Raw genomic sequence first — 21,066 nt, 5'->3', positions numbered from 1 at the left:
CCAAATATGGATTAGTTTGTAATTTATTGAAGTATGACTAAACGGATTTGTACTGGTGGGTAACAAATTCACGGTAGATTTATAAATGTTAAAAACCATAAAGATATAATATTGTCTGCTTTAAATATAAGTTCTAAATGAAGTAAATTTTGAAAACGAGCCTTTTAACTTAATAAAAAAGCTCCGAGGACTATCAAAAAGTAGACCCTATTTCTACGTTAGGTCAATTTTAATTATATGCTTAATAAAAAAGATTCTTTTCCTTTTCTTTATCTTTTTCCAATCTCACGTAAGTTTCCTTATAAACTCATATGCCATATTATAAACGCATACTTTACAAAGTTTTGTTGGCTCTCTTCTCATCATATATATTTATGTTATTGATGTCTATAGCAAATCGATACATGTCGGGCAACGATATAAGGTCCCATAGAAGAAGGAACGAAGAATGATGGTCTATTTTCGATCAGCCGATTGGAAGGAAAACTAGTTTTGTACCCGTTACTTAGAAACAATTCACAAGTTTGGTGTCTAATTCGTTTGGCTTTCAATTTGACTCGTGGAGTCAGCTCATGCCTTCTTTAATGCCAGTCTCGTAAATTGTCATTGGTCACATAAATTGGATCGATTAAACTAAAATAATATACCTGTCCGCCCACTAGCTTGTTATTTACCATTTTTTTAATTGATATTACTATCTAAATTTAAAGGCCAAATTCGTAATTCAAATAAACTAGTAATTGAATTTTTTTATTTTTTTTTGTTAGCTTAGACATAATTCAAATATTATGAATCTTCACATTCACTAGTTATTAAAAAATATATATATTACAAAGCCTTTTTCGGATAATTAAGTTCAAAAGACAAAAATAAAAATTTTAATTAAAAAAAAAAAAAAAAAAGATTCTCACGCTTTTTTTTAAATGTTATTTAAAATGTTTTCGATAGGCTAAAATTTAACGCGAACGAATTTCGAAGCCCACGATAAACCAATAAAAACTCAACACGTGTTGAAGTCATATTCGAGCAACAAAAGCTCTACACGTGGACGGCCACGACGGTTCGAGCTTATTGGGAAAACTCATTTGACCGAACCGGAAAGGACTATTAATTTTCACGAGGCAATTTGTTCGAAACAATTCCGGTTTCGGCTAAACCGCGGGTTCACCTTTTTTGGGGTCTGTAGCCGACGGCAATGGCACGTGACATCGCCATGCACTATGGGCGGTTTGTGATGAGTTTTTTTTAATGCAATTAAATTACAAATTTTATATCTATAATTTTAAGACTATATAAAATTATAGTCTTTATACATAAAATATTTTTCAAAAAACTATCAAATCATATAAAATTCTACCCTCTAAAATCACATCGAGTGACTAAATTTTTCACTATTATTATACTAAAAACAATATTAGGAACATCTATATCAATTTTACAAAAAAAAAATCGAATATTATCCTACAGTATATATTTATACTATGTAATAGCACAAGCTAGCCTCATGATGATACGTAAAGCGGACAATATCTACTAACAATGAGTTTGGATTGTGGACAATATCTACTAACAATGAGTTTGGATTGTTACAAATATTATAAGAGTTAAACATCAGACGGTGTGACAACAAGGATGTTGGACCTCCAAATGGGTGGATTGTGGAATGAAACATATGTTATAAGAATGTGGTAGACGCGTTTTAGAACTGTGCTATTGACAACTATACGTAAAAAAGAAAAAAGAAAAATGATGGAAAAGTGTGTTGTATTTTAAAAAAATAAAAATAGATTCTGTTCTTATAAAAACTCACCCATTTTGGTTTGAGCCATTTCAATCCTCCACCTCTTTCCCACCAAACCTTGTCGGCCCTATCTCTAAAGCGATCATGGCGGTAAGCAACCGCATAACAGCGATTCTGAACTTCGTAATCTTCCTAAGTTCCATCCCCGTCATAGCCGCCGGAATCTGGCTTGCCTCTAAGCCCGACAACGAGTGTGTCCAGCTTCTCCGGTGGCCGGTTGTGGTTCTCGGTGGCCTCCTCCTCCTCGTCTCTCTTGTCGGCTTCGTCGGCGCCTACTGCAACCGCCCTGGTTTCTTGGCTGTCTACCTCTTCTGCATGGCCCTCCTCATCCTCCTCCTTCTCATTCTCCTTGTCATCGCCTTCACCGTCACCCGCCCCGACGGCAGCCATCCCGTCGCCGGTACCCGGTTCCAGGAGTATCGCCTCGACGGTTACTCCTCATGGCTCCGAAACCACGTCACTAGCTCCGGAAGCTGGCAGAACGTGCGTACCTGTTTGGCTGTTTCCGATGTCTGTCCGAAGCTGGACCGGCAGTTTTCCTCGGCCCACCAGTTTTTCGCGGCGGATATTTCCCCACTTCAGGCAAGTTTTTATTTATTTATTATTATTAAAATGAATTACCCTTATTTTTAACCATTATTCTTTATAATATATTTGAGACAAGAGTACTACTAAATTAATTCCTTGTCTAAAACAAATATTAACTTTTGAACATATAAAAATAAATAAATAACACTATCATGTATAATTTTTAGATGAAAATAAATAAATAAATATTTCACTAGCCACCATTTTATTTTTATTTAAAAAATTAAATGACTAGAACATTCTAATAATCTCAATTTAAAAAATTTATAGTTGAATTCGTTATTTAATAAAAAATTGTTTGAATCTCAAACAATTAGACTCAGCTTAAAAAATAACTAGACCTAGACCCAACTCGACCAACTCACGAACCCGTGTTAGTATGTTAAGAATGAGAAATAGAATTGGGATCGAAGGTATAATCTTAGTTTAGAACGTTTAAATAAGATACAAACTGTCAACTAATACATAAAAATAAAGATAAGAAAAAAAAATATATCTAACTAAATCTTTGTAGATAAGATAAAATATACGACTAACAACTCACAAAAATAAAAATGGATTACAGATAGATATACTTTATAACTAATTATTATAATTATAGTTTATAATTATTTTTATTAATTTAACTAAAAATAAAAATAAATAAAAAAATAATAATAACAAAAACATTAGCTAAGTTATGTTTCCAAAACTGTAATTAATTGAGAGAGATAAATCCGTGAAGAACTGGTTTCACGGAATCTGTGAAGGGGACATGGAAATGGAAACTCCGAGACACAGAAAGAAAAGGGAGTTTGGGATGAAGATGAAGGTGAAGATGAAGATGAAGATGAAGAAGGTTCGATCGAATCTCGGAAGTGGAATTAGAAACAATGCTTTTCAAGGAATCTCACCCCATTTAGACACCAAAAGCAGAACATTATTCGAATCACAAAAGCAGAACAACAATCCAAAACCCTAACGATTTCATCGAATAAATCCAATAAAACCTAATCCGATTTCATCTCATCCATTTTCCTCTAAATGTCAACAGTCAGGCTGCTGCAAACCGCCGCCGGCGTGCGGATACACTTACGAGACCCCGACGACATGGATAAACCCGGACAACCCGACGTCCGACCCGGATTGCTTGATGTGGAGCAACGAGAGGACCCGACTCTGTTACGATTGCAGCGGCTGCAAGGCAGGGCTGCTCGGAAACCTCCGCCAGGAGTGGCGGAAGGCAAACGCCGTTCTCATCGTCGCGGTGGTGGTTCTGATTTTCGTGTATCTCGTCGCCTGCGCCGCCTATAAGAATGCGCAAATCCAGAATATCTCTGTTCGGTATAAACATGGGTGGATTTGAGTTTACCCCACATCCAAACGCTCCCCATTTTCCCTTCAATTGAATGCTTATGTATGTTGTTTTATCTTGTAATCTTTTAATTAACGTATAATATTATATGTGTTGAACTATGTTGAAATTGGTATATATTCAATTTAGTATCACAAGAATATTAATTAAAAAAAATGTACAAATTTACAGATACAAACACATCTTTAGATGCTTGAATCCTCAAGGATTTCACATAAATAGGTTATGATTCTCTTCCATTTCTCTCGAGTAACTACACAAGAGTTACAACTAAAACACCTATGCACGATAATTTAAAATAAATAATGACATTATGTTTATAATATTAAGAGAGATCTAACAATTAGAGTTCCTGCTAATTTTTGAAGTGAACCAATGGGAGAAGTCCAATTATTTTGAATTATTTGGAAGCATCTTATAGATCAAATGATTGACGGTAGGTGTATTATGACAACCATCAATCCATCCTACTCGAATGAATTCCATTGGGGAGCTGTATGCACTGCACAAATGATGTATGTAGGGTTGTTAATCTTATATTTTTTATTCTCTTTGAAATAGAGAAAATCATTTATTAAATCATCAGTATAATTTCCTTATTAATATTGTAATTTTATATAGCTGAAAATAAAAATTTTATTAGTTTGTGATGGGCGGTTAATGCTTAATGATTAAGTTGTTTTTTTCCCATAAAAAATAATGATTCAACCAAAAATTATGGTTGATTTGTAGTTGCTCAATAATTATCCTTATTTAAAAAAAGAAAAGAAAAAGATTAAAAAGAATGGTAAAAAATGGATCTCATTTACACGAAGGATCCATTACTGGGTAGGTAAATATAGCTAAGTTACAATGCTAACAACCTATCTCCAACTAGGATTAAAAATAATCGTTTTCAAAAATTAAAATTAAGAGTTTAATTTATTTATTTTCATATGAAATTTACATTACATTATTATCAGACAAATTAAATATTTTAAAATGTTCAAATTATTTAATTCCAATTCTTTTGGGAATAATTGTTTTTTATTAAAAAAAAAAATCAATTTTCTGAAATAAATAAATAATTAGTTCCTTCTATGAATTTTCGTCCATCGACTCTAATAATAATAATAATAATAATTTAAAATCCAAAATAAAAATCTATTTATATTCTCATCTTCTATTCGCTCTCATCAGTTCCGCCCCTTACTCCGACCAGCTCTTATTCCTCCTCTCCGTCACCGCCGCCGCCATTTTCGCCGGCAATGGACGGACCTAGATTCGTAATCGAAGCACCAGAAGCGGAATCCATGGCGAAAAAATCAGGCATCGCAATCCCTCAGCTTCTTCCATCTCTGGTAGAATCGGCGCAGGGCTTAGCCCGGCCGCCGATCTCTAAATTCCACGTCGGCGCCGTCGGACTTGGATCCTCCGGCAGAGTGTTCTTTGGAGTGAATCTTGAATTCCCTGGCCTTCCTCTTCATCACTCTGTTCACGCCGAACAATTCCTCGTCATGAATCTCGCTCTCAACGACGAATCTCGCCTCAATTTCCTTGCCGTCTCTGCCGCGCCGTGTGGCCATTGCCGCCAATTTCTTCAAGAAGTTCGCGCCGCTGCCGAGATCAAAATCTTCGTCTCCTCAATCGAATCCTGTTCCAAATCGAACGATTACGTTCCTCTCCCCGAACTTCTCCCCCATCGATTTGGCCCCGATGACCTTCTTGATAAGAGCATTCCGTTGATTCTCGAACCTCGATTTAACGGCCTTTCCCTGCCGGACGAATCCGCCGGTAATCATAATGGCGATTGGGAGAAACTCCAACGCGCCGCCCTAAACGCTGCGAATGTGTCCCACGCGCCGTACAGTAAATGTCCTTCAGGAGTTGCGGTGATGGACGCTGATGGACGAATTTACAAAGGACCGTACATGGAATCGGCGGCGTATAATCCGAGTATGGGGCCGGTACAGGCGGCGGTGATAGCGTACGTCTCCGGCGGCGGTGAAGGGTATGAGAAAATCGTCGCCGCCGTGTTGGTGGAGAAGGAGGGCATGGAGGTGAAGCAAGAACACACAGCAAGGCTGTTACTGCAGGTAATCTCGCCGGTGTGTGAATTCAGAGTGGTTCATTGTATCGCCGCCGTGTGATTGGGCGGAAGAAATTACCGGAGGTTCCTCCATTAGAGAAGAAACTGAAGTGTTTGGTGCATGTTAATAAAGACGATTTCGGAATTTCAATGGCTCTGTAATGTTTAAAAGCTTCCGCAGAGAAATTAATGGATCATCATTATTTTATTTTTATTTTTATTTTTTTTTTTGAATTTGGATCACAATTTCCGAGATGATTTAGGCCGATTTTACATAAAATAAAATAAAATTAAAAATTCCTTTGACATCATTTTGATCAACGCTTAATTAAGAATTTAAGATAAAGGGATTATGATAATATGAATCTTATATCAATTCTTTATGACCCATATCATCATTTTAAAGTTTCTTCAAAGAAAAGACACTCTACAAGCATTGTAAGCTTCGTTCCCTATGAAGATCGGGTTCAACGGAGAATTATTTCTCGATTTTATTTTTTAAAATTATGATTAAATATATTTGGGTCACATCATCTCGAAAATTTAGACAAAAATCCTCTTATTTTTCAGAGAATTAAATACAATTTTCTCATATAAAATTCAAATGATCCAAAATAAGAGGTATAGAACCGAGAGAATCAAAATGAAAGAAAAGGTAGAAGAATGGAATGAAGAATGAGATGTGGCGGCGGAGTAAGTGGTCGGAAGGTGGAGGTTGACGGCGGCGAATATGGCTGGTGGGATGGAGAGGTCCAATCCACTATACTTTCCAACTTCTGTGGGGGAATCGTTTTTTTTTTTCCACTTCAATTGATTCTACACAAAGTTAAACACCGAAAAGAAAAAAAAAAAGAAAGAAATAAAGTGCCTTTGGAAAGCATCATTACTTTTCTAGTGGGTGAGTCGAGATTTTCGACCTGAGAATTAAGAAGCTTGTTAATTAGAATAATAGTTTGGATAGCTCGTGTTTTAAAAAGTTATGTAAATGAATGGGTTTGAGAGAATAGGTTTGGGATACTATCGTTCACCTATTAAACGCTAAATTTGAGAAACCCAATAGACAAATATGGATTCTAATTCTTAAACCAAACCCGCAAAATTCAACACCTAACCCAAACACCTCTTTATGGCTCGTTTGTTTCAAGGTTCATGAGTATGAGTTATAAGCATATAAATTATAACTCAAACCCTTTTCAAGACGCTTTTAATTTTCTAATAAATAAGGAAAATGTAACATTCTTTATAAATGTGTGAAAATCTCTCCCTAATTGATGCGTTTTAAAAATTTTGAAGAGAAACTTAGAAGAGAGCCCAAAAAATACAATATCTACTAACGATAGGCTGAGGTTCTTACACGAAGGGTATGTTCCAAGATGTTAAAAAAAATACAGAGATTTTAATCAAAGCAAGCAAAGCTAATGGACAATGAAAACCAGGGAGTGAATTATGAACAATAACAACAAAATTTACAAGGAAAAACATGAAACTCAAACTCTTTTCCGTTTTAGAACATCAAGAGCCATAAAATAAAGCGCTGTTTGTTTGTTTTTTCTATGATAGGGAGAAAGAAGCGGAGGCAGCGTGCTTGAGAGGCATCTTGATGACACCTCTTCCACCTGCACATTCTGATAAACCTTCTTCATCCAAAGAGAAAATATCCTCACTTCCTTTCAATGCTCCATGCACAAACACCACCACCACCCCAATGGACATAGAAATTATAATGTTTTTAGTTGCATGTGTAAAGAAAAGCAATGCAACGGTGATTAAAGTTAAGACCACCATCACCAATCGATCGTCGACCGCCCTGCCTCGAATCACAAAGGGTTCATCGTGTAAGAAATATAAGTACAGCCAAGCCAACAATGAGATGATGAAGACCATAAATGAAATGGGTTGCCATAGCAAACTTAGAAAGAGGATGAATAATATGATGAGAATGTAATTGGTCCAGAAGAACTCTGCATTGTTCTTAATTCTGTTGATTAGCTGCTTAGAGGATGCGGGGAAGGTCAGGTCTTGAAGCTGGATCATCTCCATCCATGGCCTTTGCGTGCCGAGGCACGACGCAATGCGCTCTCTTGCACGAGAAGTGGAATGCAGGTTCGATAAAGGGACTGGCTCCGTCGGGATTGTTCCATACGTTGCCATATTCCCTCTTATTTGGCCGTTGCTAGAGAGATGGAAAGATGGGAAGATGGGAAGAGGAGGTGAGAGAGAAAGAGGGAGAAGGCTGAAGGCGCCATTAAACCATAGCCATATATGGGGGAGAGAGAGAGGTTAAAAAGAACCATATTTGGCAGAGCCTAAATACTTTGTTCTAAAAACAGAGAATATTATGTGCCACTAATGTTTGAACTGTAAAATCATCAGCCAAAACAGATATGGAAGCTACAGACTGGTATTTTTTCCCCCATGGAAACTACTTTTTATGTAAGCCAGACGTTCATATCAAAGAACTTAACTAAATTAAGAATACGAATAAAATTTGTGTTCTTCTCATCAACCAGAATTTAGCAATACTTTTGTCAAGTGAAATATCAGGTATGAAACCAAACCCAAATCTAGAAACTCATAATCTAAACGGGCTATCTAACCCTTGTGGGTCATCAATATGGCAGTGCCTCTCAGCCTAGATTTCTTAACCTACAGATCTAGGACACGGAGTAACTAGGATCTGTTTCTTTACAAGTCTAACAATCTCTTGCAGATAGTGTTAGATCCAACATCGGTTAGGAGAAGAACGAAACATTCTTTGAAGGGTGTAGAAACCTCTCCCTAACAAATGCGAGGACAATATCTACTAGCAGTGGGCTTGGGGATAACCCTCGAATATTGTGCTACTTATGCTTTAAAAGCCTTGTTGAGATATGAAGGTTGAACAATCTCTTGCATATAGTTTTAGATCCCACGTCGATTGCGGAGGAGAATAAACCAAAGGGTGTGGAAACTTCTCCCTCGAAAGGGAAAGTCCAAAGAGGACAATATCTGATAGAGGTTGGCTTGAGGATAATCCTCCAATATTGTGCCGCTCATGCTTTAAGAGCGTTGTTGTGATATGAAGGATGAATGAGATGTCGAGTTTCAACCATGAAAAGCACTAAGATGAATTAGATTAGCATACCATGTTTCCAGTATGAATCAGGAGGAGAATGGCGAGTGCTTGAGCTTTCACTTCTAAAACTATGGTTTCATTGAAGGTAGAGCTTACCCAGGGTGATCTTCCCAATACTTCTCCTGCACATTTTACAAGGATTGAAGAAGGTACAAGGGCATAAAAATGGAAGTGTATGAAGAGCAACAAGAAAGAACAATCCAAAAAACCCTACCATTAAACCACATTGCACGCTCTGAACTCCAGATTCCCAAATCGCAATGAACATCCAAGTTCAATGTTCAAAACAAAATTTAGACCTAAACCTAGAATGGGTGACATGGATGCACGCAGAATGACTTCCAGATTCCCAAATGGCAAGGAACATCAATTCCTTCCTATATAAACAATGGAATTATGAACTTGACCACGGAGGAATAAGGTAGAGAACCGTTTCTCCTTCCCTTTCATCGATGTTTCAATCGGCTTAATTCACAGTTTCGGCGTCAATCGAATAGAATCAAAATGACACAAAATTGACACACATGCTAAGTAAAACGACAATTTGCATGAGAAGAAAAATAATTGAACGCGACACTACCGAAATTACCTTGTAGAGTTGCTCGGTGATGGCAGCGCCAATATATATTGAACTGTAACCAAAGGCACAAACGATTTCGGTGACCTATACGGATCGATCATGTCCCAGAGAATCGTTGCTTTCCTCCATAGAAAGCTGGCCATTTCTGGCAATCGCACTAGAATGAGAAGAAGAAGAAGAAATCGACTGATATTTGAAGGAAAACAAAATACAGAAATGGTGGTTACTCACTAATTCGTAGCGTAATCCGTAGCAGAGAAATGGGGAGTGGACAAACAAAACTAAGGCCATTTGTTTTGAAGATTTGTAGCGAGGAACAGGAAAATAGAGAAGCCCAATAAGAATGAGAATTGGGTCAGCTTCACCTTGAATTTTTTGCTTTAAAGTTCGTCTCCTCTACAGCTACATATGTTCGTCAAAAAAAAAAATTGGATTTTTAAAAGTTTATGAACGTAATTTAAATTTTTAGGGAACAAAATCGAACAAATTTAAAAATTTAGCTGCTGGTTGATCATAAATTATAAGCAAATGAACCTATGAAACCACAGAATTCACAGACTTAACGAAATATTAAAGCATCAAAGAGAAAACAGACTTCTTTTGAACAACAGGAATAGAAAACAAAAGTTGGAATACTTATTTGAACACAAAATTCCATTCAACCTTAAATGTAAATATAATACACATCATACTTACTTTCCTTAACAAGAAAAAAAGAGAAAAAAAAAGAAAAAAAAAAAAAAAAGTTTGGCACTCCTATAATGTGGGGGCAAAATTTAGGTAAAACATGAACAGTCAACCTCACAGCTCCAGCAGTAAAGAAACAAACGGACGTTCATCTCAACTTTCAAGCAGCAACATCAGAAGGAAGAGTAGTTTGAATGTTTGAAGGCATGAGGATATTGAAACCATCTGCAGCAGTAGACACAACCATCCCTGGAATCTGAGCATGCCAATGTAATTCCTTCAAGTCCTTTTGCCCCTGGTGAGTGAGCAGAAGATGTGAGATCATCACGTGTCGATTTACGTAACAGACGCATGCTTATGTTAAAAAGAGTACAAAAAAAAAATGGAAAGATGCAAAGAGGTACCTGATGAACAAATAGAAGTTGTGGAGGTAAATCTTCAGGTGCATTTACTTGTTCTTTGGTTTTTGCTTTGAACTCAGCTTCTTCTTCCTCATCCTTTTCTAAAGAGAGGTCCCATATTCTGGTACAAAAATCGAAGTAGCAATTCGAGTTTAGTGACGTAGAAACATAATAATCTTTTCATTAACTTCTCGTTGAGACTTACGTCAATTGGTTGTCGGAAGATGACACTGCCAGTGTGGAGGCTTCATGTGGACTCCATTCTATGGACGTGATGGGATGTTTATGGTATTCAAAATGCGCTACTACAGAATCACCTTCCTGCCAATAACAGAGGAAAGAAAATGGCAACTGTTAAAGCAACACTTTCTACAGGTACGAAGGACAAGTCATAAACGGGCGGTATAGCGTCAGACTTAATTGCCAGCGATAACTTAGTGATTAGCAAGATATATTGCGTAATGAGTTCCTTATAAATAGAAAGGTTGGGCTCTGTGGAGAGGCAAGTAAATATTGTATAATTCCTTAATCTTTTATATTTCAATATACCTTAGCTATGTGGTTTCTATCGTGTTGTTTGTGGAGGGAACATATGCTCGTAAGGTGTAAACTGCACACGTGTCTTATACTTAAGTTTTCTTTGAGTCTAAAAGGCTTACCTTAAGCAATCGGAGATCACGAATAGAAAACGTTCCATCATCACAGCCTGATGCCAACATGCAGCTAGCAAGCCTAATGGCATAATATAACTGCATAAGCCATATTCAAAGAACAACGAAACAAAGACGGAGAAGTTACCGAACTTATAACTACCTGTTCCAAGAAATAACATTCACATCTGCATTGTGTGCCTTAAAATAGGCGGCAGGAGACTTCCCTGAACGGACATCCCATATTGCAATATTCCCATCCACAGAAGAGGAGGCAAATACATGAGGTTCTGTAGGACTCCACTGCATAAACTCGAATTTAGCAGTTGCCAGAATTTGATTTGTTTGAAGGAAATGTGATAGTTCAGAATTAGAGTATACCTGCAGATCTTCAACGCTTGCAGAATGTCCAACAAATGGAGCAGCATCGACGTTCCATGAAGTGCCAGACGAAGGCTCCCACAAATGAATAAAATTTTTACAGTCCCCTAGCAAAGACGACAAAATGTATGAATAGAAAACAGCCACGAAAAGTCATCAAGTTTTCTGGTTTCCATGGCAAGAAGACAAATGCATACCAGACAGAAGCCTTCCAGGAACAAGTGGACTCCAGTCTATAGCATAACCTTCATCCTTGTGCTTGAACTTCATTAGTGGAGCCTGATTAAAAACTGAAGATTCTCCCTGGCTAACTTCAGCTTCTGATTCGGCTAAAGTATTGAGATGCGAACTGAAGTCCCAAATCTGCATACCCAAAAAAAAATGTAAAACAAAAAATAATAGGAACTTTTTGTTCAGTCCAAAAGCATAGGAAATTTTGCATGAAATAAGAATGAGATAGAATTGACACTCTCCCTGCAAAAATAAATAAACTCAAAGGTACATGCAATCATTCTTGAAGCATTACAAGACACAAGGACAAGCTCCAGAATTAGAGAGTATAAATCAAGTCTAACCTGAACGTGGCCACTATCAGACCAAGATGCACATATATGAGGATTTTGCTGCATGGCACGTATACGATTTATGCATCCTTCATGAGCTACCTTACGCAGCTGTTGATGAAAAAAGTGTGAATATAAACACATTAGAATCATGGTAAGATACATAAACAGGTAGCAACGAAGGATTTGTTAATTTAACATAATACCTGCAAAATTGGTGCCTTAGATCCACCATCCTCCTCATCTTCACTGTCCTCATCACTGTCACTGCTATCACTGTCCATGTCAGCATCATCTTTCTCTGGTTTATTGGGCAATAGTTCACGTCTCTTTCCAGACACATTAGATATCTTAAATATTCCAATGGAATTCCATGAAGCTTTCTCAGCCTGCAAACAAAATACCACAATATCTTGAAATAATGCCTTAAATTGAAAACAACGATGAGCTGGTAAAAGCAATAAAAGCATTGAAAATCTTGTAGTAGAAAGCATAAGTCCCTTTTTTATAAATATTTAGCTTAACCAATTTATTCTCAGAAAAGATCACCAAATATACATTTCCCAATTAAAACGAGTACGTCCTCAGAATCCCATATTTCAAAATAAGAAAGACACCTATTGTCCTATTCTGGAAAAGAATTAACAACTCAGACATGATAAAAGGTTCTTCCACTAATCAAACTCACCTGAGTCCCTGCGACAAGATAAACAGTGTGTGGAAACTCTGTCCTCACCAAGCCTAACGAGTCACGAACAATATCGAAGCTATAAACATAAAAACAATTCAAACTGTAAATCTAAATCCTTAAATAATGAGACTATTAAAGTCTTAGAAAATAAAAAGAGTAAAAAATATAAATAGACTAACTGGGATAGCTATTACTTTCCCTAATATTCAAGAGAAATAATGCTTCAACCATCCCTTAGAGACCAAGCTTTTCTACGATACTTCATGTTTCTCAAGCAGAAATATTAAATTTCGACACATTATACCAAATCCAATCATCAATAGCTCGGTCGTCACAACAGACTGAAAATCCTAAAAAGTTAACAGTTGGGAAACCGAAATTAACAGATGACAATCTAACTTACCCCTTTGATTTTCCAACGTTGGTTAGAGAAATTCACCAAAATCTACGTTCCCGATTAATCTAGAGCTAAACTTAAATTTCAACCATCACGTTCGAACTCGAACATCAAAGACGACAGGTAAGGAAAGAATTAACAATACCTCAAACAGGGCCAACCAATGTGGAAGGCATGGAGAGAGTTGTATGCAGAGGGGTCACATTGAAGTTCCTCTCCTTCGTCCAACTTATCCACTCCCGGTTGCCAGACCTTTGCGGGCATTGACGGTACCGATGAAGAAGACGCTCCAGCCCCATTCCTCGAACCCTGCGAACGAACAAACGATTTTCAGAGGTTAGAAAACTCCCAAAGCTCATAGGATAGAAGAATCGGAGTTGGAAGAAGGGAAGGGATAGGGGTTTGGAAGAAACTGAACCTTGCTTTTTCTCTTGACTTTCTTGAGGTTTTTGATGCTCCGAACCATTGTTACGTCGGGGTGATCGCTCCGGAGGGAAAGCTGGGGGGTAGAAACTCAGTCTCGCAGCGCCCTCTACTCCTAGGGGTTTTGCTCCGGAATCCTTAAAAAGGGTGGCAATCGATTCGGCTCGATTTAGGGTTTAGGTCGAACCGTTTAGGGTTTGTGAAGGAATTTATATCTTTTGAAAAAAAAACCGGATTTTTTTCTCTTAATTTCTTTTTCTTTTTTTAAATCTCGCAAGAAAATAGGGACTTTCATGAAAATTAATGGGAAAAATATATATTTTTAAACATTAAACATTAAAAAAAAAAAAAAAAAAAAAAAAAACAGAAATGGCATATGGTGGTGGTGTTTCAACTTATGGTGGCAATAAAAATCCTGGGAAAAAAAAACGACATAAAAGGAAGAAAGAAAAGGTTGCAACGGCCAAGAGGGAAAACGAGCTAGTAGGATTTTGTTGAGAACCATGAACTCGTGTTAGAACGTGAAGTTTACTGTATGACCTGGTAGATTGTAGTTCTATCCATCGTGTCACCTCATGTAAGTTGTATGTGTAGTACACTGTTTACGCAATTTATTTAGTTACTAGTACTAATGGAATCACTATTAATTGATTCGGTCGATTAACCAAACCAAATCGAATTGGCTCGGTCAAACGTGATTTTCAAATGAATATACACAACCAACTCAAGTGGAGCTAAATATCAAATACAACACATATATAACACAAAACACAAGATCCAACTAGTTTATGAACAACAGCCCAATTAATCAATATGAAATACAAACATTGAATCAAACTTTAGAGAGCAGAGATTATCACTTAAATCGCCATTAAACAGTTAATCAAATCTGCAGAAGTTCTACAAGAAGATATCCGGGATAACGAAGGTTTCACTACAAGAATCAGTCTCCTGAAATCACGTACGTATTTACCTGGATGAGCTCTAATCAAATCAGTTTTGAGAGGATGAACATTGAGCCGTTCAAGAATCAGCTTCTAACCTACCAATTCATTTTTTACTCGAACCTGTTTTTTCTCTCCAACCATCAACAATCCAGTGGAATGGTTTTTGGTGCTGATCTTCCGAGATGTTCTCTGTAACTATGCCAGTGGTATCCACCATAAACGTTGAGGGTATTTCCATTATTTCACTATCACTGCATTTTTCTATTCCATCATTTTCCAGTTGACCCAAATCTTTTTCTGCTTCATCATTCTCCATTTGCCCCAAATCTTTCTTCCTTGCACTTGCAAACATGTAGGCTGCAAGGTCATAAATACACACATCAGTTGCAGCAATAAATGTTGAAAACACATGTCTGAAGTTAAAAATCAACTAAATGCTGTCATGTGGCAGCAGTAACTGTTCCTCCTACTGAAGTTCTAGAAATTTTTTTAACAAGAAACAAAGCTTTAATACGAACCCCAAATGGAGTTGGAAAATAAAGTTACAAAGGATAAAAGCTTTCCAATTTAGAATATATCTTGTAAATAAAACCAAAGAGAGGCTTTGAAATGAGCTGACTCGAACGATCGAACCAATAACAATGTCTGTGTTCAAAATCCTCTGAATTCTTTCGAATGAGAGATCTGAGATCAAAACTTTTTCTGCATAGACTCAAAGCAAATGAAAGTGCAGGGGAAAATATGGCCCCAAAAGAAACGGGAGAACTTGCTTTTGGCATTTGAACAGAAAACTCTCGGAATGGAGACTCTTATTAGATTTAGTACTTTGTAACAATTCTGTTGTATCATTAAGTGGCTATATATATGCCCTTGCCTCTATTGAATCAAATACGCAAGGTTATTTACTTTCTGTCTCAAAAATTACAATTGGATATGGAATATTCTTCATAGAGTTCAGGAAGAGATTTCAAAAGATTTGCCATAGACAGAATGAATGCACCGATCAATATCCAGAGCTTTACAACGTGTTACCACGTTGAAAATGAAACTGGAAGCATAACTTCTAAAGGAAGTGACAACAAAAAAAACTCATTATGACAAGGAAGGAATCAGAGCAAGGAGATTGAGATGTTTTAAAATCCCTGCAGTACCCTTGGATAAAGAATAATACTGGGAAGAAAAGAAGAGAAATATGACTGCTTCGAAGAGAAGCGATGAAGGACGGTGCCAGAATCCAACGAGAACACCGAAAAAACCTAATTCAGCTCCACGTAAGATAGCCAAAGTACCTGGCTCATCCGGAAATGAGAGTTGAATAGCTGATCTTGGTTATCACCTCATCAATAAGCTAGTTCTCGACTAACTCGAGCCAATGGACAACATGAGAAAGGTATCATCTAAGGTTGTGCCTTGCTTAAATGAGAATATGGAGAGACTATATCTTCCTCTTTCTCTCCTCTTGAAGCAAGGCCCCTCAAACATTAATTTGAAAATTCAAAAGATCTTGTAAGACATATGTATCTGATTTGAGATGTTCTATAAATAGAAATGAAAATATTTCTCCTCATTAACAACAATCTTCCCAAACTAATTGTTGCCGGTTCATAGCTAAATCGAATGGAGGATCACATGACTTTGAACAAGCATTCCTATGCCCTTTGATTCGGGTATCTTCGGTGGAATATCACAAATTTAATTTTCAAGCTTACCATACTCGAAAATCCTAATGCATGTCCCTCCCTCATATACAGCTAATCACTCCATATCTTAGCAGAAATCCCTGTGTGTAGCTAAGAGTCAAACTCTAACAAGTGAAGTTCAATAATATTAGTGGAGCATACAGAAGGTGCAGAACCTGGAAGAACTAAGAAATAACTTAGACCAATTTCTTACTAGCTAACTTCTATGCATATGCAACAATACTATGGTGGCTATAGTATCACGCCATGGTAGATCATTGACACATTTTCTCAGCAATCTTCTCTTTTCAATTAAAACATCAAGATCAGGGAATAACAACTTCAATAGGACTGCTTGTACATATACATTTCCCTCAACAAATACCATCTTTATTATGTCTCAGCGAAGGTAAGCTCAGATATTCCCAAATAAAAGAAAGCGTCCACGTTACCTAATGTGGCTGGAACTGGGGGAACAATCTTGCCGGAAAAGAAGCATTTAGACAGAACAAACAAGGATATTCCACCAAGAAATCGCGGCAATAGCAATTAGCAACATATCTCATAACCACACAAAGAAATTCAACTCAGTCATTACATCAAACACCTTGCGTGCCAGAACTAAAACATTGAACACACAGTTTTTTTCCATCACAAACTCCATTTCACATCTCTCCGAATCATTTCAAGTTCGAAGATCTGGGGAGGTTAACAATCAACATTGGGATTAAAAAAAAGACGCCCCATCACGAATGCGAGTAAAACGAAAATGCAGAAGGCGGAGATTATAGAATAAACCTGAAAGGGCGAAATTGGAGATCAGTAGAACTCGCCAGACGACCTTGAAGCGTCTGGGTAGCTGATCATTGGGAGGTAAAGACGGCGGTGAAGATAGAGATGACAGTGATGCTCGTGGGTCCGCCATTGAAAGTGGCGAAATTGGGTAGCTTGGCGATGACAGATGTGACTCGGTCTTCGTGTGCGCGCCAAGCAACGCCCCTTATACTAAAACCCCAATTTTAAGACTATGCTGCCGCCCTTTTATATTCTCTAAATTATACCAAAATGGTGATAAGTTGGGGAATAAAATAAAATAATAAAAACTATATTCAAATTAAATTTAAAATGTATTTATTTTCCTATAAAAAAAATTTATATATATATATATATACCAAAATGAATTTGAATTTCTAACCTCTTAACCGATTATATTTGTTTAATCAATTAAATTAGGTTTAAATTAACGTTAAAATGTTGATTTATCGTCAAATTAATATTTTATCAACTTAATAAATAAAAATATATTTATTTATTTATTTATTTATGTTTACGCTTTTAATTTTCGTACCAACATATATATATATAAGACGTGACATGATATATGATGTCATATTATTTGAACTAAAATGTATATGTCTCATATTATTATTTTTTTTTTTTTTTTACTTAAAAAAACAAATTATTTTGTAAATTCTGTCGGCATCTTTTTGTCTTGGACAAGGGACCACTTACAATTATTTGTTATTAAAAAATAAATAAATAGAAAAAAGGACGTTGAGGTATTTGACGAAGGCACTGAATTATTTTTCAGTGTATTTGAAGTACAAGGATGCCTTTCCCAACAACAAACACCAACAATCTCACTTCCATCTGTACATATATTATGAGTCGTTTTGTACTTCCTAATTATGCGTTTATTATGAAAAAGTTTTCATATACTTATAAATAATGTTTCGTTCTCTCTCTCAAACATAGGTGAATATACTAACAACGTGCGCATTCATTGCTAGTGTTTTGATAATGAGAATTCTCCAAATACCATCGTTGCTTCTTCTCTAGGAATAGAAGTTCACGACCCGTAGCCTTTCTACCGCTACATGACATTGCTCCATCAAGCTTTCACCCATTGCAAAAAAATTCCTCATTGCTGCCTCCTGTAGGAGTATGGGTCGTGTCTCAATCTCAGCTTGGTTGATCATCCTTTCGAACCAGCTACTGATCATTGTCTTGGTAAGCTATTGTCTCGCTAACTAGCTGATCAAACGTGAGTTCCTCTTTTGTGATAATCTTAACAAAGTACTAGTATTAGCCTTTAGAGATAGATTTCACTCTTGTAAACGATTCAAGACAGATAAGGTGACCGAGTAACAAAGTTGTGCGTCAAATTCATCTCTAATTAAGATTAAATTACAGGTTTGGCCCTCAATTTTAAAGATATGTTGGTTCAGTCTACATACTTTAGAAAAATATATATTGTGATGTCTCACATTGGTTGGAGAGGATAACAAAACATCATTCATAAGGGTGTGGAAACTTTGCCCTAGTAGACGGGTTTTAAAGCCTTGAGAGGACGGGTTTTAAAGCCTTGAGAGGAAGCCCAAAAGGGAAAAACCAAGAGGACAATATCTGCTAACGGTGGGCCTAGGTCGTTACAAATGGTATCTTAGTCAGACATCAGATGATGTGTCAGCCTTTTCGTTGTTCCCCGAAGGGGGTAGACACGAGGCGATGTGCCAGTAAAGACGTTGGGCCCTAAACGGGGTGGATTTGAAGGGGATCCCACATCGATTGGAGAAAGTAACGAGTGCCAGCAAGGACGTTGGGTCTCGAATGGGGTGGATTGTGATGTCCCACATTGAGCAGACGTGTTTTAAAGCCCAAAAAGGAAAACACAAAGAGGACAATATCTGCTAGCGGTGGATCTGGGTCGTTACATATATTAAATCATTAAAATATTAAATCATTAAACTCTCATTTTTTATAATTTTAGGACTAAATAGTCATAAATTTAAAAGTAAAAAAAATATATATATAGAAATATAAAAATAACTAAAAATAAAGAGAGAGAGAGAGAGATGAGAGGACCATTAGGGGCAGAGGGCGGAATTTGGTGATATGGAGACGACTTTACATAACCGGAACAACAAAAGCTGTTTTTTCCAGCTCTGTGTATCATCGCCATCGTCAATCCTTTCTTCAATTATTGTTTTCTTACCATTTTCCCTTTCTACCCTTTCACTCTATGTTATTTACACTTTTACCCCTCCCTCTTTTTCTTTTTCTTTTTCTTTTTAATTATCAAATATTCCTCCATTCTTTTAACCTTAATCCAAACCATTAAAATATAATTTTATTTAAGTCCAGTAATAATAATAATAATAATGTAATTATTCTATTGTATGAGAATTTATTACAGACGGGTATAAATTTCTCTTTAGTAGAAGCATTTTTAAATTAGGAGACGAAATTTCTTATCTAATAAATATATATTATATGAAATTAATTAATACAAATACAAGATTTCCTCAACGTTTTCATTCCAATTATTTGAAAACTTTCCATTCCCAAAATGCATCAGCATTTAACTATAAGGGCATTAACTAGAAAAAAAAAAAAAAAAAACATATAATAAGTTAAAAATAAAAAATAAAATTCAACCATGAAGAAGCCCATAAGATAGAGTCATAAGCAAAATGGCAGCTTCTCTTTCATCCTGCGGGAAAACTCGTTGGTAAGTTGAAGCAATCTCGTTCAATCGCCTCCCCATTTTCACATCTTCAACACAAAGCTTCCTTCTCCCTCCACCCCCAGCGGCGGAAGCGGCGGCGGCGGCGGCGGCGGTGGTGGTGGTGGTGGCGACCACTTCTTTGTGTTTTCTCTTCATTGTCGCCGCTGGTTTTATTATCGCCTTGTTTGTTTTCAAAACTACCGCCGTCGAGTTTCCGCCGTTCGCCGCTTCCGCCATTGCTCGTCTTGCTTTTCTCTGCCGGATTCCGCAGGCGTTACATAATGACTGCACCAATTGGTATTATATTATATAACTCCAAATTTTATAAACCCTAGAAATTCATTCAATTTTGCAATCCAACAAATATATATATATATATATATATATATATATATAATGAATTTACCTTGGGACCTCTTGGGCCGCTTCTCCAAAGGGGAGTTTTTGTGGTGTTGCAATCGGAACAGGTTCTGATAATTGCGCCACCGCCGTCGTTTAACGTGTTTCGTTTGATGGTCTGATCAGACGGGGATGGTGACGGTGACGGTGACGGTGGCATCGGGTTGAGATCTTGGAAATTCCGGTGGGCATCGATCGTCTTGGTGGGTGTCTCGGTTTGGTTATAATTTATAACCAACCTGATCTTGGAAGACGAAGAAGAGGAAGAAGACGACCACTTGACCGAATCGTTATGGTTATGATCATTGCTTGAAGTTTCACTCTTCCAAATTGTAAAGCTTAGGCCAGTTTCCACTTCTTGATTGCTTTCATCAACTTGATCATCCTCCTAAGAACAAAAAAATTTAAAAAACAAGACAAAAACAATTAAGGGTTTCTTCCAATTTGTAGGGATGTTGGAAATTTCAAACCCCTTTTCGATTATCAATTCAAATATACGAAGAATTTTAAATCACGAGTTACACACTCTTCTTGATAGTCGCCCCTGAGTGGGGTGACTAACAAGTCATACCTGGTGATGGAACCCTAACGAGTGAGGATGATCAGGGTTGGAACGATGGAGATCGGGAAAGAGCGGGAAAGAAAGCGGAGAGGAGGGAGAAGAGTCGAGCGGGGTGGTAGGGAAGAAGAGATGACGATCGGAGGAGGAAGAGTAGCGAAGAAGATCGTCGTGATTGGAGGGAAACGAGTCTCGATAAGGCGGAGCCATGGCGGATAAGGAGAAGAGAAAACCCAAAGGAGGAGATGCAATGGTGAAGGGAATTATAAAGGGAA

General features: G+C 37.1%; 5 protein-coding genes and 1 long non-coding RNA gene across 9 annotated transcripts; 2 read left to right on the top strand and 4 right to left on the bottom strand.

The window, feature by feature from the left end:
* The first annotated feature begins 1,795 nt into the window (after positions 1 to 1,795).
* LOC111792928 (tetraspanin-2) lies at positions 1,796 to 3,844 on the top strand. Of its 3 annotated transcripts, none has more exons than XM_087123089.1 (2): positions 1,796 to 2,383; positions 3,114 to 3,560. In XM_087123089.1, exons 1-2 carry the CDS (start codon positions 1,886 to 1,888, stop codon positions 3,348 to 3,350), a joined length of 735 nt encoding a protein of 244 aa, XP_086979215.1. In that variant the 5' UTR covers positions 1,796 to 1,885; the 3' UTR covers positions 3,351 to 3,560. The 3 variants fall into 3 exon arrangements, with proteins under 3 accessions (XP_086979215.1, XP_086979214.1, XP_023530324.1); XM_087123088.1 differs by having other exon boundaries at positions 1,803 to 2,387; positions 3,427 to 3,844; XM_023674556.2 differs by having other exon boundaries at positions 1,805 to 2,383; positions 3,423 to 3,844.
* A 1,000-nt stretch (positions 3,845 to 4,844) lies between these two features.
* On the top strand, positions 4,845 to 6,025 carry LOC111792927 (cytidine deaminase 1). The gene has a single exon (XM_023674555.2). It carries the CDS (start codon positions 4,991 to 4,993, stop codon positions 5,870 to 5,872), a length of 882 nt encoding a protein of 293 aa, XP_023530323.1. The 5' UTR covers positions 4,845 to 4,990; the 3' UTR covers positions 5,873 to 6,025.
* Positions 6,026 to 7,115: 1,090 nt separating this feature from the next.
* Positions 7,116 to 8,646, bottom strand: LOC111792929 (PRA1 family protein F2). The gene has a single exon (XM_023674557.2). The coding sequence runs from the start codon at positions 7,960 to 7,962 to the stop codon at positions 7,363 to 7,365; it is 600 nt and encodes a 199-aa protein (XP_023530325.1). The 5' UTR covers positions 7,963 to 8,646; the 3' UTR covers positions 7,116 to 7,362.
* Positions 8,647 to 10,120: 1,474 nt separating this feature from the next.
* LOC111792925 (Transducin family protein / WD-40 repeat family protein) lies at positions 10,121 to 13,853 on the bottom strand. The gene is made up of 12 exons (XM_023674552.2): positions 13,695 to 13,853; positions 13,422 to 13,585; positions 12,877 to 12,955; positions 12,395 to 12,577; positions 12,201 to 12,299; positions 11,823 to 11,988; positions 11,626 to 11,732; positions 11,408 to 11,547; positions 11,254 to 11,326; positions 10,800 to 10,915; positions 10,598 to 10,715; positions 10,121 to 10,488 (listed from the first exon to the last, which is right to left on the bottom strand). The coding sequence occupies exons 1-12, from the start codon at positions 13,740 to 13,742 to the stop codon at positions 10,354 to 10,356; spliced, it is 1,428 nt and encodes a 475-aa protein (XP_023530320.2). The 5' UTR covers positions 13,743 to 13,853; the 3' UTR covers positions 10,121 to 10,353.
* A 1,044-nt stretch (positions 13,854 to 14,897) lies between these two features.
* LOC111792930 (uncharacterized) lies at positions 14,898 to 17,261 on the bottom strand. 2 transcript variants are annotated; one of them, XR_015420609.1, is made up of 3 exons: positions 17,124 to 17,261; positions 16,356 to 16,426; positions 14,898 to 15,003 (listed from the first exon to the last, which is right to left on the bottom strand). It is a non-coding gene; the product is annotated as an uncharacterized LOC111792930 (long non-coding RNA). The 2 variants fall into 2 exon arrangements; XR_015420608.1 differs by lacking the exons at positions 16,356 to 16,426; positions 17,124 to 17,261 and adding an exon at positions 16,778 to 16,957.
* A 2,311-nt stretch (positions 17,262 to 19,572) lies between these two features.
* On the bottom strand, positions 19,573 to 21,066 carry LOC111792926 (uncharacterized). Its single transcript, XM_023674554.2, has 3 exons — positions 20,804 to 21,066; positions 20,240 to 20,620; positions 19,573 to 20,118 (listed from the first exon to the last, which is right to left on the bottom strand). Exons 1-3 carry the CDS (start codon positions 20,999 to 21,001, stop codon positions 19,759 to 19,761), a joined length of 939 nt encoding a protein of 312 aa, XP_023530322.2. The 5' UTR covers positions 21,002 to 21,066; the 3' UTR covers positions 19,573 to 19,758.

This window comes from Cucurbita pepo, chromosome 4 (assembly GCF_057944985.1).
Source record: "Cucurbita pepo subsp. pepo isolate OVF chromosome 4, ASM5794498v1, whole genome shotgun sequence".
In the NCBI taxonomy this organism is placed as follows: domain Eukaryota; kingdom Viridiplantae; phylum Streptophyta; class Magnoliopsida; order Cucurbitales; family Cucurbitaceae; genus Cucurbita; species Cucurbita pepo.
This window is presented reverse-complemented; position numbering and strand designations above follow the sequence as displayed.